At 37.9% G+C, this 15,012-nt stretch overlaps 1 protein-coding gene and 1 long non-coding RNA gene across 2 annotated transcripts; one reads left to right on the top strand and one right to left on the bottom strand.

The window, feature by feature from the left end:
- Positions 1 to 41: 41 nt before the first annotated feature.
- Positions 42 to 2,235, bottom strand: LOC131740212 (uncharacterized). Its single transcript, XR_009330842.1, has 6 exons — positions 2,162 to 2,235; positions 2,019 to 2,077; positions 1,839 to 1,945; positions 1,322 to 1,444; positions 1,099 to 1,243; positions 42 to 822 (listed from the first exon to the last, which is right to left on the bottom strand). It is a non-coding gene; the product is annotated as an uncharacterized LOC131740212 (long non-coding RNA).
- A 3,625-nt stretch (positions 2,236 to 5,860) lies between these two features.
- On the top strand, positions 5,861 to 14,587 carry LOC117973103 (UBX domain-containing protein 8-like). Its single transcript, XM_034924320.2, has 8 exons — positions 5,861 to 6,011; positions 7,215 to 7,343; positions 9,218 to 9,288; positions 9,966 to 10,088; positions 10,661 to 10,807; positions 13,467 to 13,508; positions 14,046 to 14,120; positions 14,327 to 14,587. Exons 1-8 carry the CDS (start codon positions 5,927 to 5,929, stop codon positions 14,492 to 14,494), a joined length of 840 nt encoding a protein of 279 aa, XP_034780211.2. The 5' UTR covers positions 5,861 to 5,926; the 3' UTR covers positions 14,495 to 14,587.
- Positions 14,588 to 15,012: the final 425 nt, after the last annotated feature.

Below are 15,012 nucleotides of genomic sequence, written 5' to 3'. Positions count from 1 at the left end.
AAGTTTGAACTGGATGACATGACACACTGCAGTATTTGGTCTGTGACATGTTGATCTTCCATCAGTAAATGCTTTAAATGGGGTAATGAATACACACACCAGATATAGCAGTACAATTATGCAGTGCCCAGTTTTTACTTTTATTAAGCAGAAATCAAGTATCTAATATGTTTTTGCCATGGAAAAACATATGAAAAGGGCAGCAGTGTGGAGTAGTGGTTAGGGCTCTGGACTCCTGACCAGAGGGTCATGGGTTCAATCCCAGGTGGGGGACACTGCTGCTGTACCCTTGAGCAAAGCACTTTACCTACATTGCTCCAGTTAAAATAAATAAGTAAAACCACCACACACTCTGTATAAATGGGTAATTGTATGTAAAAAAAATAAATGTGATATAATAGCCCTAGGGTTTATGTTTGCTGTATGTTAAGTAACCTGTGATAAAAGATCAGAAATGTTATTTAACCAAATACTACATGGATAGTAGGCCTGCCTCTAAAATTTTGTGTTTTATGATGTGATTGTACCCAGCAGGACTATTTCAGACCTGTCAACATGGAGCTGTCAAAATAAGGGAGACTGCATGGGGCAAAACTCAGAAACTGTGGGATAGTTTAGATTTATTTATTAATACACTTTCCAAAAAGAGTATTAATAAATACTCAGCCCTCCCCACCCAGAATAGGTTACCCAGCAGTTCTCCAAAAACAATTCAGCCTGTAGATCCCTGCTGTACAGGAGCTCTACCTCAAAATACAAGGGTCTTAAGTACTTCACAACAGGGTAATCCCGAGCTCTATAGGAGGTCATTGTAGGTTGAATCTGCAGGGACGCAACAGAGAATTTACAGGTGGAAACACAGTACTACAGCATCTATATGTTTTAAAATTTCCAAGTTATACCCAATGCAAGCCACATGATGACCACAATGTGTCGCCCCCCTCCTCCCTCTGTGTCATGGACCAGATAGTGACAGGCAACTCTCAATAGTCAGGAATGAAGCACTTCTGTAGTGACAATTTAAAAAAAAAAAAAAAAAAAAAAAAACAACAACCCATGCAAAGTTATACTAAACATATCAAATCCGACAGCCCTTACCTCCATGTAGTTTCTTTTCTACAGAATTTCTCTCTGCCCATGGAGAATCGGGGCACGTCATGCTCTGAACATAAAAGGAAGCTGAAGTCATAGCACAGTTTGAGAAGATACTGATTTGTACTGTCAGTTTGAAGGGGTCATCATTCTGGAAACAAAGGCTAAAGTTAAATCACAACATGTAACCATTAGAAACAAGTTTATAAGAAATAAAATGAAGACTTACTGTGTTCGAGCAAAGCAGCTCAGCACAGAAGCAAGGAACTTGACATTTCGCAAGAAGTCAAAGGTTAAGCTATATCCACACTGTGCAGCCAGTCTTGGAGGGAAACAAGCACCCCATTATTGTCTATGGAAATAGAAATTTGGTTGCCCTTTAACAAAACTGTACATGTCATCAAGCAAGGTAGAGAGATAACAAAGTTAACACCCCCATTGCCCTGTTCAATCTACTTCTTGCAGTTTTGTAACGATTATTATTAGAAATAAACACCCATTCAGAACAGTAAGTTCAGGGTAAATGATTTCTATTTCTGAGCACTTGCGTCAACAAATGAAGGTTGTAGCAGCATAGGTTTAGTGTGATCAGCAACATGCTTTTAAAGCCAACGTAAGAGCCTTTCCTACCCTGCACTTTGCAAAAATGAAGCCTGATTGATGCCACAGTGCAGGAGTACTCTACTTAATTGAGGTCAATCAATTAGGAATCAACAGGCTTTGTACATTCAGAAAAAGTCACTCACCAATCACATCGATACGAAAACATATCCCCCAAAAGACTTCTCCATCATCATCATTATCATCACACTGCCTTAACATTCTGTCCTCACCGAGCCTGCAGAAAACGGCCCTTGAAAAAAATACAACCGGCAAATAAATAGGAAGCTAAAAGGACATTTCTGTTGAAGCTACCATTATCGTACCTAGAGGGGGGGTTCGCATCCAAACTTCAGTTACTAACACTGCCAACAGCAATGTTATTCTGCATTGAAATAAAATAGACAAAAGTGAAAAATACACACAATAAAATTAACGTTTCTAAAGTACAGAAAAGGTCAACAATTACCCAAATCTAAGACAGCACAGCATCATTAAATCCAAGGCAACCGTGAACTTCTTTCTTCGGTCTAAAGAAAAAACAGTCAGTAGTTGAGTTTGGTGTTCATTAGTGCGCAATGGGTTTATAAAGAGGTTCAGGTGCTAATGTGAGCTAATTGGCTGCAATTAATGCACGCACCTGTTTCATATTAATCCTCTAATTTTCAACCAGTACGTTTGTTAAAAGAAATAATAATAATAATAATAATAATAATAATAATAATAATAATAATAATAATAATAATAATAATAATAATAATACTTTTGAAATTATATTACAACCCATTTAGAAGATTGTACTTTGAATTTAAGTTTGGCAGAGTGTGGAACAAACTATATAGTGACATGTATAATATGGCCAAAAGTTTGAGACATAATTGTTTTTTTTTTAAAAAATATGTGAACATAATTCAGATATTTTATTTAACATCATGTGATCAAAGAAACTACACAATGATATCCCAAAAGTCTACTGGAAGCCATAATAGTAGTACAGTGTTTCATGTTAGATTTCAAAATGTCACATTTGTTTCATTTTTTGTCAGTTTTTCGTTAAGTATATGAAAAACTATAAAGGGGTGTGTAATTAAATATGTTAACATTATGAAGCAAAATTAGCTAATTCTATAGGGTGCTGCAAAACCTTTGGCCAGAGCTGTCAGTGTATTTAAAACATGCCATTTTGAAATAATGATAACTAAAAATAAATAAATAAATAAATAAAACCAATCTAATACATAATGAAAAGAAAAATGATAGCAAACTTTGCAGTCCCTAAAAAACAATAATCTCAATTTGAGGGATCCTTGATGTTTATCATTACAGCTTTATGTGGTGCACTGAAGCAAATCTGCCTTCAACCCTTAACCAATGCTGGATTCCTATCCTTAGGACCGAAAAACAACCAATTTAATTTTATTAATGCACTTTTTGGTTTTTAGGTCATGAACAGAAACAGGACCAGAAGTCATACTTAACATATTTATAAAATCAGCCGTGTCTTTAGCTGTATGAAACATATCTTTAGTCAGTAATGTTTAATGGGAAGGACGTACTTCTGTTTAAGAATGTCTGCACCGAATTATGGAATAGAATTATCAAACCCTTATGTTTCTATTTTGAACCGTATGCTTTTTTAAAAGTAATTTCATTATGCCCTAGCTATGTTTTTAAATACACAATACCCATGTGTTTCACAACATGCTTCTTTAAATTGCTTTAACACTATTGCTATAAAAAGAAACCAGTAATGTGTTTGAGGCTGTGTGGTCCAGTGTTTAAAGAAAAGGGCTTGTACCCAGGAGGTTTCCGGTTCAAATCCCAGCTCACTCACTGTGATTCTGAGCAAGTCACTTAACCTCCTTGTCTTTCACGCTGTTGTAAGTGACTCTGCAGCTGATGCATAATTCACACACCCTAGTCTCTGTATAAACTGCCTTGGATAAAGACTGCTAAATAAACAAATAATAATATGAAGCATGTCAGAACTGAGACATACTGCATAAAGCAAGTGAACACCTTTGGGCTTGTGAACAGTGACAGAAAAAACAGCTGTAACTGTATCTGTCATTTCTGTATCTGTCATTTCAGCCTCCCAAAAGTGGAGACAAAAAAAAAAAACCCTGCACAGCGCCAATCCAGGCAAAAAGAAAACGTCATCCAAAAAGCACTCTTTGAGCGGCAAATCTCCAGCTCCAGAGGTGGATAAGCTTGCTCCTGTTGCCATGGAGAATCTGTATTATATCTCCCACAACGCTGCTGACTGCTTGGCGTTTCGGGGGGTTGGGTGGTCTCACCTAAGAAGGGAAAGAAAGGCTAATGCTAATAGAATTGCCAAATAATCACCAAAGTACCCAACATACAGAAGAGTAAAGATAACGTATTCTAACTGTACATAATTGTCAGAAAATAGCAGCTATCATTTTTTTCCTGTAATTCACAAGGCATACATTTGACTGTGGTACTGGCACGATAGCTACTCATTATCTGCTCAGAACTGCTTGAACACATAGGAAAATCACATGAGGCAGCTGTTGAGAGATGGAGTTTGTTGGAACTAGCCTATATACTTCAGCCTTTGCATATTACAAGAAATGTGTCACCTAAGTCACACATTATATTGTGAAGTTCCTGTGATTCAAGCAACTAGGAACCGGCAACCAGAGTAATGTATTTATATCAAGTCAGAAAATGTATTTCTTTACCAAGGAAATCTGTTGCATTCTAGTATCATTGAGTCTATTTCAATTCCTTTTTAACATCAATTCCCAATTCCAATTCCCATTCCGTTTGAATCAATTCCAATTCAAAGAAGGGACTTGGAATTAGAACTGATTTTAAAAAAGGAATTTGAAATGGAATTAGAATTGAAAAACAAACCGAGTATACCCGACCCTGGTAGTATCACCATTAACCACAAGTAATTCAAATGATGTTTCGATCATTTGAAGGTCAGCTTACTTTTATGTCCATTTTAAAATATTTAATAAAGTTCTTTAAAGATGGAGCACACAGTCATCATTTGTGTTTAAAAACTAGCAAAACTGCACAAGTGGTCCTTACGGAAGCGTCCTAGTGCTAGTAGATAATAAAAAAAAGTCCTAGGTAGGGTTTTAACTGGCACTAAGACGTTTCTGTAGGTCCTACATGTGTCAAAAACAACAAAGTGAAAATACACAAGTTCCTTTGTGAAAATATATCTTGTGGTAGTCTCATTAAAGGCGAAACAGCAGCCGGGGACGCAGGTGCGCAGCTAAGTAACTTGCCTCGCGGACTGAATGCTTGCCTGCCACAGGACTCCCGTGGGTCCAAACCCTGCAATGTGCAGACGGGTATTGCAGTAACCACAAACCGGCAAGGACCTTTGCAAACATTAAAGGTTTGCTGACATAAGGGGGTTTAACAGTAGAGTTTTGACCAAAAATACGGGAGAAAATCTGTACCGAGAGCTGTCCGGGAGAAGGGACCACAATGCGGGAGACTGACGGTGAATACGGGAGAGTTGACAAGTCTGTAATTGATATGCTTGTAGTTATCTGCAGCCCATGCAGTCACAAGCATTGACACCCTACACTTAATATAAAACAATTCAAGAAAACATGTTGAATACAAACATTTAGTGAACATTAGCCACTAATCAACACGACAAAGACCAACATACATAATTTATGGTAGATTAATAAACAATCTTTAACAAATATAAAAAATAAAATAAATAAAAGCACTTAAGCAATTTCAAATATTTGTACGACTGTACTATGATTCATAGCTAGAGTTAGCAAATCTCAGACCAGAGCGCAGCACAAAGGAATATACCCTAGAAAGTGTCCTGAGGGCATCAGATGATTCTTAATGGTTAGGGATAGGTATTGGGTTAGGGTTTTAGGGCTGGGGTTGCTTAAGGTTCGGGTTGGGCTTGGGTTATGGTCAGAGTGGGTTGATTTGGTAGAGTTGCAGAGCTCTGGAAGTGAAAGGTGGGGGTGCTTGGCAAATGCCCTAGAATTATCTGATGCGCCCAGGACACTTTCTCGAGGATATTCCTTTACGCTGCCACCAGGGCAGCAACTGCGCAATTCACGTGCAAGGTGGTTTCTTTTGCTGCAGAGGGCAGTGTTGCGTATCATGAGTTTGGTTTGCCCGCCAGAACTACAACTCCCAAAAGAAATGTGAAGGAAGTGTGTAAACACGGGCAGCAACCGGACATTTGGAAATGTCCGAGAGTAATTTCTAAACAATGGTTTCTTTCAAGACAGTTTGGCTGTTTGGTATTCTGTCTTTGTCATTCTTTTGCTTTGCTTCCTGGAAAAGTTCCAATGTAGGTAAGAAACACTGCATTGATTAGCTGTTGTTAGAGTGAAATGAAAACCGTGGCAGGGTTCAGCTGTACTCGGATATACACACGGAAGAATGACGAGTAAATAGTACTGTCATAGGCTACAGCATTTATAATTAGCTGTAGATACTAATTGTGTTGCAATGATCATTTCAACCAAATCGTACACGGTCAGAGCAAAACAACACCAGACACATCCGTTTTTTGCGGTGTTTGGAAAATTCATAACTATGTCATTTAGTAAAAGGAATAGTACTGTATAATTATCTTATTGCCGGAAAATTATATATCAATAATTATAGCTGTATATGTTGTGATTTAGATGTAATTCACAATTAGCATAAGAATGAACAACGAAATTCACCATCAAACTGGTCACGAGATGTACATTTTGTAACCATCGTACATTTTGGGAATGTAAACTAGACATCATTGGCTAGTAATGTATTTGTAAAATGTTTGCTTTTTCAGAATTTTAATTGATTAATTAATTAATTGCAATCCCATGTAGTCGAAGGATACAGTCAGTGATGGCGTGGCAAAAAGAAAAAAAACAAACCTGATCATTTGTAGTATAAAAGTCTGCAGGAATGGTAAAATAAGGCTCCCATTGAATTGCGCTTCAGGCTCATTCCAAGCTTTACCTGAGCTTAATCAATCGTTTCCGAGCTTTAGATATCCTGCTGTTTGCCTTATCAAGTGATTATGCTTACAGTATTAGCTGAAATGGACCGAAGTCCTAAGCAACGCAAGTCTTATTTCCATCCCTGAGTCTGTAAAGAGGTGGATCAACAGCCATACCCACTAATTTACAGTATTCTGACGTCATGAAATCTCAGAAACTAAGAACAACTGGGTTTGATTAGTATTCCTGTACTTAAATAGGAAATGGTTCAGCAGAAACTGTTCTTGATGGCTCAGTTGGGGTCCAACTCTGCCAAAATGTAAGCAGTGCCCATGTTTTTGAGGGCACTGTGTTACTGGAGATACTTCTGGTTGCTGGTTTGCCCCCTTTTCATTTTGTCTTCCAAGGGCATGCATACAGTAATTAAGTAATACAACAATTAGAAAACTTACATTTGCAGCAGTGCGGTTTGTACTAATACAGTATGATATTTTTTTTGTAAATGGGTAAAAGGAATAAGAATATAATGTGACTGTCAGGAAGTGAGCGTTGTTGTGTTTCTAGGGGTGAAAGGGCTGGTGCTGCTGGTGGGCAGAGCCCTCTTAGTCCTGGGTCTTGTCAGCTGGCTGGTCTCCGTTGTGGTACCGAGGATCAGCTCGCTGGCACTGCGTCCTCCAAGGAGTTTTCCTGAAGGTCAGTATGCTGTTTTTTTTTTTAAAAACCGCTCTAGAGGTATAGGTAATAGCTCTCCGTTACTGTAATACTGTTTCTGACGGGTACAGTCAGTTACAAACACATTAGGATTGCAGGTTGTTCCGAAGTGTGAAATGTGTGTAACTCTGAAGCCTGCCCTATTTCCAATGGTTTCGTGTGTGTGTGTGTGTGTACTGTACTCATAACAGATCTAAGGTTAGGAATAATAATAAGAAAACAAAAAAGCCAGGGGAGCGATGTTGAACTGGTAACTTTCCCGGTGTCTGATCTTCATGTGATTTCCCCCCCTCTTGTATTAGGTATTCACTGTGCTTTTATGATGATTTTTTTAAGCCTCTGATATCATTACAACTGAAGAGTTTATTATACATGCAAACAAAATCTGATGTTTAAACCCCAGATATGGTTGACCAGGGAGTAAAAACATTACTAACAAAAGAGTTTTGAGATGTGCATTTAAATATCAAAATATGAATCTGTAACTCAGGGATGGAAGTACGACTCCCATTGCATAGCGGTTTGAGCCATTCCTGGTTTTAATATGAGTGTAATAAGATACACGTGAGCTAAACTTGTTACCTATACACTGTAGCTAATGAAGCTTGTATTAAAACCTGGAATGGGTGAAACTGCTGTGCAATAGGAGTCTTATCTCCATCCTTGAAGTAGTAGTTCTGATGTTCTTGTGTGTGTGAAATTGGCTGATTTTATAAAACTAATTCCTGCAAAAATATGGTGAACTTGTTCTGACTTAATGCATTCAAAAGAACATTAAAACCAAAATGCCAGAATTACTGTGGTTTTATTTTTAAATTAATACAAAGTGGATCAATATAAAAGACAGCAGCATTTAAGTATATATAAACATATATAACAGTTCTTATCTGAGTAACAGACCCATTATGGTCATGATTTATTGCCAGAGACACTAATGTGCAGTTTGGGTCCAGCGCACAAGTAATTGAAATGTATACCCCAATGTGTTGAAACTGTGGCAACCATCCCTACGTGTTAGCACAATGTCATTTTTTATTTGTGTTTTGTCCCTCTTTTTTTCCCTTTCTGAAATCAAACATCTGTTAATCAAAGCTGTAAATAACAGGTCATTACCTAAAGGTCCGTTCTGTGAGATTTTATTGCAGCCTGTTCTATAGAGACCACACCTGTGAGTCCTGTGCTGATTAAAGACTCTGTGAATCCAGATTTCATTCCATTCCCATAGCTTGATTCGGAGCACCACGGAAAATCTCACACACTCTTCATCAGTTCCCAGTGAAGGTCTCTAAATTGTTTCAAAAGGGTTTGTCAGATAATGTAACTGGTTTCTTGTGTGTCCTGGGGAATAAATAGGAAATGCAAGATTTGGTTTAGGTTTACATGAAAATAAAACATAGTGGTTAACTGGAGTTCAGGCAGCTTTTTTCCTTTCCATTGCTGAAACACGAAGGGGGAATTAAACAAGCTTTTATAGTCCAAAGTGTCAATAGAACCATGTTAGTTTTTTTTTCTTCTTTCTGGGAAAAAAATAAACACCGACATAAATAGCTGAAAAATTCACCTGAATCTTGTAAGCATTTAAATGAATGACCTTTCTACATATTAACAAGCACTCTTCAGTCTAATTCTTATAGAAGTGACAGCACATTTTTAACAGTAAAACATTTCCATTTTGATAGCTGTGCAGTTCAGTCGAGTGAACTCTCCTGTTGTATCTTGACTACACATGCTGGAGTTGTACAATGTGTTGATGTTGACACGCTACAGAAAGAAAAAAAAAAAAAAGTTTATCTTGGCAAGCTTCAAATCTCAAGTAAATAAATCACAACAGTCCTGTTTTGAACTGTGTATTTCAGCTCCGGAAGATGAAGTTGAGCAGAAACGAAAGCTGGCGAGAAGAGAGCAGCAGGATGAATACAGCCAGAAGGTAAGGAGAGGGTATTCTTTACAATGTTATTAATGATTTTATACCAGATCCTGTCAAAGGTCCTTGTACCAGGACCAATTTCAGATGCATTTTTCACTTTAGATATAATTCACATTCTAGTCGCAGCCTAATTCCCAAATTGTGACTCTAGTTTCCAGCCAGGGGGGCATTGACAAGAGCAGATTCAGACAGTATTATAATCAATTAGTCTTTTGTGATTCAAAGTGCACAATGCAACACAGCTGCAGCTACATCCCCACAATTCTATATATAACATCACAAGTGACACTGTAGAAGTTAGACTAATGCAGGCCTGACAACAAGGCTGGGAATATGGCATTGCACATGATTGCATTGCACTTCAGGTTGCATGTACACTGAGTTTTATCACCTCAGCTCCATCCTCACTAGACTGTTGCCTCTGCTAGAGATGTCCCTGCTGTGGATACAAAGAAATCTTTAGTAGCATCAAAATAAATAAAAAATAAGAAAGTCATTTCTGTTACACTCCCATAAAATGATTTTGCAAAGTGTATCTATTAGACAAGCTTCTATCCGCCCATATTGGCTTTAGAAATGATATTGTAGTTGAAGCTTGTCCTAGAAAAGCATCTTCATTTGCATAACAAAACCAAAGGCAGTGGAACTCATTTGTTTTTTCTGTTGTCACGTGTTAGGCATCGACGTACCAGGAAAACATACTGAAACCTCGGCAAGAGGCTAAATTCAGGAAAAAGGAAGAGCATTTCTACAGGATGACAGGGGAGGCCTGGAAACTGTCGGAGGGATATGCACTTGGGGTGAGCGCTTCCTTTTTGTTTTTGTATTCTTTCAGTTTTACATATATTTGGGAAACCTTGTGATGCACTGTTGAAACTTGGTTAGGACATTCTTTAGTCGTTGAGAGCTTCACACTGTACACTGCTTGGCCACTTTAATGGGGTTGGGTCACCATTTGCCATAATCATAGCCTTGTCACAACATGGCTTCCACAAGGTGCTGGGAGGTTTGAGTGATGTTAATCTATTCAGCCATTGACAAGCCTCTCGATGGTCTTCCTCTGCCCGTCTCTCTTGGCGACCTCTTTCCCTTTGTTTTGCCATTTCTAATACACTCCGATGACGAACGACGTGGTGCAGCCCGCCATCACGACCTTCCTTGCTACTGTGGCACCTGCTCAGTATGCATCGCTATCATGTCTCTTTTGAATGTTGTTAGATCTTTGCTTTTCACAATTATTGGTAGACTGCAATAGTAGATTAAAGGACTGTGAAAAATGCAGTTATTGTCACAAGCTTATAATGCTTGCTGTGGTGGATATTAATTCCTGATGCTTGTGGTTTTAGTTTTACCTGCATGTTTATCTGTACAGCTGGACCAAGACTCTGAGGAAGGGGCAGTCCTTGGTGAGGAAGACTTCACTTCTGAATCCCCCAACCAGGAGGCTCTGAGGAGAAGGAAGCTGCCAGAGAGCGCCACACGACCCCCACCGCCTCTAGAACCACCCAGGCAGAAGAGGGTGAGTGACGGGCACATTGTTTACTCTTCTGCAACTGCAGTGGATGTTGGATAACTTGTAGAATAGATCTCGAGGGGAAAGGTATTTGTCTTTTTTAGGCTGAGTTTCCAGAGCTTAGCATTTTCTGAAATAATAATGCAGGATCTGTACCCGTTTCCAGATTTCCATTGCGATTGTAGGAATAGCAACTTTAAATCACCACTCTTCACTTCACTTATGAAATCTGGATATCTTGCAGATGTTGTTGGGTGCATTGCTTGCAAGACAGGAATAATAGGATATACAGTAATCCGCCGTGTATCCGTCCGTCACATATCCGCCACTAACCGTTTACCCGCCATTATCAACCTCTTCAGCAACGTTAGTTTATTATTGAACAGAGAAGGTTAGTTCAGAGATTGTAGATCACACCAAAGTTTTCGTACACTGTGTGATCCGTGCGCTGACATTGCCGGTAGTGTCATGTGAATCTCAAAACAATAATTGTGTGAATATAGTAATTGTTACAGCTGTGTATAAAGGTATTTAAAACAGGATACATTGATCCATTTTTTAGCAACCCTCTAAACCAGTGGTTCTCAATCTGTGGTCCGCCAGCTTCAGGTGATCCGTGGAAAGGTTACGTAATTACAGAAAGGAAGTGGCAGCATAGTTTATACATCCCATTGCAAACCCAAAATTTGAGGCTTTAAAAACTCAGCTACAGAAGCAGGAAGAAAATGCATACATGGAGAATATCTCCAAGTGAACAAAATATCTAAACTCTAAAGTTTTTGTGTATTGCGCTCACATGCACTCAACACAGCAGCTTGTAAAGTAAGGGATAACACACGACAGGGCGTGCGTTGTGTTGCATTAACATACAGCTGTAGTTGGGTTGGACTGAGGGACTTATGTTAATACAACACAACACACAAGCCCTGGACTCTTAACCTGCTTCTAAAACTGATACAATTTTAAAAAATAACCAAAAAATACAAATAATATTAAAAAAAAAAAAAAAAAAAAACGAGCAATTTTGTTATATATCCTTCCACTTTGGAGAAAAAAATAGTCCCTCAAACATGGTTCTATTTGTTGTAAACATTAAACTGGAGGTTTTCAACATTTCCATTTATTGTAATTAATTAAAATGAATGAAGCCTCCATGTTGGTCTCACACACTCCGTAACAGCTGACATAACTCACAATGTTAGCCTTGTTAGTGACCAAGCATTTCAAAATTGCAATAATGTATTTTTGTTGATAATGAAATGATACAGAAAAGGAGGCAAAGACAAAGTTCACTATCCACGCATTACTACAGCTGACCTGGAGAAGCCAATACAAAAATACATGATTGACATTTTTAATGCTTGGTCACTAACAAGGCTATCATTGCGGGTTATGTCAGCACTGTTTACGGAGTGATTGAGACCAGCACGGAGGCTAACAGAACAAAATTGACTACTCTCGACTACCTGAATTACGCACTGAAGCATAGAATTCTCGTAACAGACCGTTTTATATTTTCAAGACAAACTGTTTTTAAGTCGATTACCATTTCTTTATGTTTCATCAAATCAATAAAAACACCAGCTGCCCAAGAATGAGTTTTCTTCGATTTCATTAGGTTGTTGACTTGTTAAGTCTTTGTGTCTATTGGTTTTGCTTCTTGTAATTCTAGCCACAAGTCTGCTATCATGCCTCCGAAAAGATCAAATGTGACGAAAGCAATGTCACTCATCTTTAAAAGACATCTCGCAACAATGTGTATATTTATTGCGAGTTTAATATGTTGTGTATTGATAATGTATTCATTGTACTGTTCTTTGGAAAAAATAAGTTTACTATTTAACTGCAGGGTAAAAAATCCTCAACAGCCAATGAGCTTGCAGCATCCAAACATTCCGTTTTATAAATAAAGATTATAGTTGGAGATTCGGAGCTCCGACTGCGTTGGTACGTCATAGATGTAACTTCACAGATTATTAATTTACATAAATCAATTTCTGCTGTAATTATCAATTTAAAGATAAGCCCTTTTTTTCCCCTCTCTGTAAATGCGTCTTGATGAAAAGTAAACTAGAACCGTTGTTTAAAACTCCAATTTTAAAATAACTTTGCTCACAGAAACAGGCCCGCCCATTGCATTGAAACAAAGAAAGGCAAGTCTCTACGGTTATTCTTAGTATTTATACTTTTTTTGTGTGCTTATTTTTCAGTCAGCTATACTGTTTATTGTGTGGACCGCCGAGATAAAAAACAATTATTAGTGGTCCCAAACAAAAACGTTTGAGAACCACTGCTCTAAGCCATTACAAGACCTGAGCCTCCAAATTTCCACACAAGTATTTATTTACTTTGTCAAAACAACTGAAACAAATCTGTTCCATTGTTTTGTAGTCAGAAAGGATGATACTGCAGCGAGCTACATTCATTAGGGTGCAGTGTTCATTTACAAATGTAAATAAGATAAGTGATACAGAATCATTCATATTGGGTTACTTTTAGTTCAAGTAACCTTAGCCCTCCAGTTTTAGATAACAAAACATTTCAACTTATTAAACTTGGTTCTTCTGTTTATAAGACAGGGCTTTTACGTATAGGAAACGCCACATACATATTCTTAGCCAGTGGTAATAAGTCACTTATTTTTCAATAACTTGTTTTTCAACAGATCATTGTATTACCTGAGGAGCCATCAAATGGTGTTGATGGGGTACGTGACACAAATTACTTATTTTTATTTTGTCGTGCTGTCATTTGGGATATAGTATTGCAATGGATCGGTCATTATCTGCAGGTATAGTTTAAATGGCCAGCATCACATATTATGACCAAGTCTAATTGCGAAACTATGTGGAAGCTTGTTGCCCAGTGCCAGGTTTGGAGGATAGATGAGATGCTGGGCCAGCATGTAGCAGGCACTAGGCTGAAAGATACCACCTCACAAAGGGGTAAGAGTATATAAAGGAGGACTATGGGGTTACTATGTAATGAAAAATAATTACATTATCCTGAACACACACATGTAATATGCTTGTTGCTCTGGAAGATTGTTTGAAGTAATAGACTAAGCCATGTGGCTTGATGAACACAGTGTAGGTGTATTATCAAGGTCTAAGCAGGTGGTTGCCTTCCTCACCCCGCTCCTCCCTGTTGCACATCTTAATTGCATATGGAATAGGTGAGTTTTGTTCATATATAAACAGGAAGCTTTTTATGTCAATCTTTTTAAAGTGTGATTGTATTGCAGGTGGTTACAATTGCCCTCAGATGTCCAAGTGGAAGGATTTTGAAAAGAAGGTTTCTTAAGTCCCACAGTACCCAAGTATGTTCCATTGTTCTATACATTTCAAGTTTCACAAAATAGCAGCTGGGTCTGTTTGCATTTAGGTCCTTAATGTTAAAATACAGATATGCTAAACATTTCAAAGTTAAACAATTACTACATGCAGCTGCCGTTTCCAACACTATGTTTTTGATAAAATAGCAATTTATTTTTGTAAATGATTGAAAAGTATATTTTTCTTGCAGGTACTGCTGGACTGGATGTTGAAGATAGGATATCACCCTGCCATTTACACTGTCTGTACAACATATCCTAGAAGACCTCTTGAGATTGGAAAGGAGACAAGTCTAGAAGATACTGGAATTACAAGCGATACTGTATTGAACGTGGATGAAAAAGACCCCTGTACTTAAATACCAAATCCCGAACCTGGAGATGTTACATATTTCTGAAGCAATAAACAAATTCACTGCAACTCTTTGCTGGTGAAGTATTTTAAATATAAATTGAAGATACATCAGCCTCTTCTTGTTGTGCAGTGGTTTCAAACTCACTTGACCAGTTTACTGGGGCACATAATTTCCCCCCACAACTAGGTGTTAATCCACATCACAAAAATCTTTCATAAGAAATAGAGCTAGCAAATCCATAGGAACTACCATCACTTAATGGCAAATGTAACCATTCCTGATGGATGTACTAGTCCAAAGATACAAGCAGAAACACAATACATGACCTTTGTAAAAGGTTTAGATATTTATAATTAATGAAGAATTCAGTAAATTACTTTGACAGCAGTAAACTCGCCAAGTCACTGAACCTACAAGTGCTTCTTTATTAAGTTGTTTATATGAGTTGCTGAGCAATGGAGTGGGGGGAAAAAAAAAGCAGTTTTCACCACACAATTGCAAAACAAAGTATCTGGGTTCTT

This window comes from Acipenser ruthenus, chromosome 1 (genome assembly GCF_902713425.1).
Source record: "Acipenser ruthenus chromosome 1, fAciRut3.2 maternal haplotype, whole genome shotgun sequence".
Classification (NCBI taxonomy): domain Eukaryota; kingdom Metazoa; phylum Chordata; class Actinopteri; order Acipenseriformes; family Acipenseridae; genus Acipenser; species Acipenser ruthenus.
This window is presented reverse-complemented; position numbering and strand designations above follow the sequence as displayed.

What these genes read in the sequence shown, in the direction of transcription:
- LOC117973103 (XM_034924320.2), top strand. Translation starts at nt 5,927, where the DNA reads ATGGTTTCTTTCAAGACAGTTTGGCTGTTTGGTATTCTGTCTTTGTCA. An exon ending in TCCAAGGAGTTTTCCTGAAG is followed by an intron (nt 7,344 to 9,217) that starts GTCAGTATGCTG and finishes TGTGTATTTCAG; the next exon opens with CTCCGGAAGATGAAGTTGAG. An exon ending in AACCACCCAGGCAGAAGAGG is followed by an intron (nt 10,808 to 13,466) that starts GTGAGTGACGGG and finishes GTTTTTCAACAG; the next exon opens with ATCATTGTATTACCTGAGGA.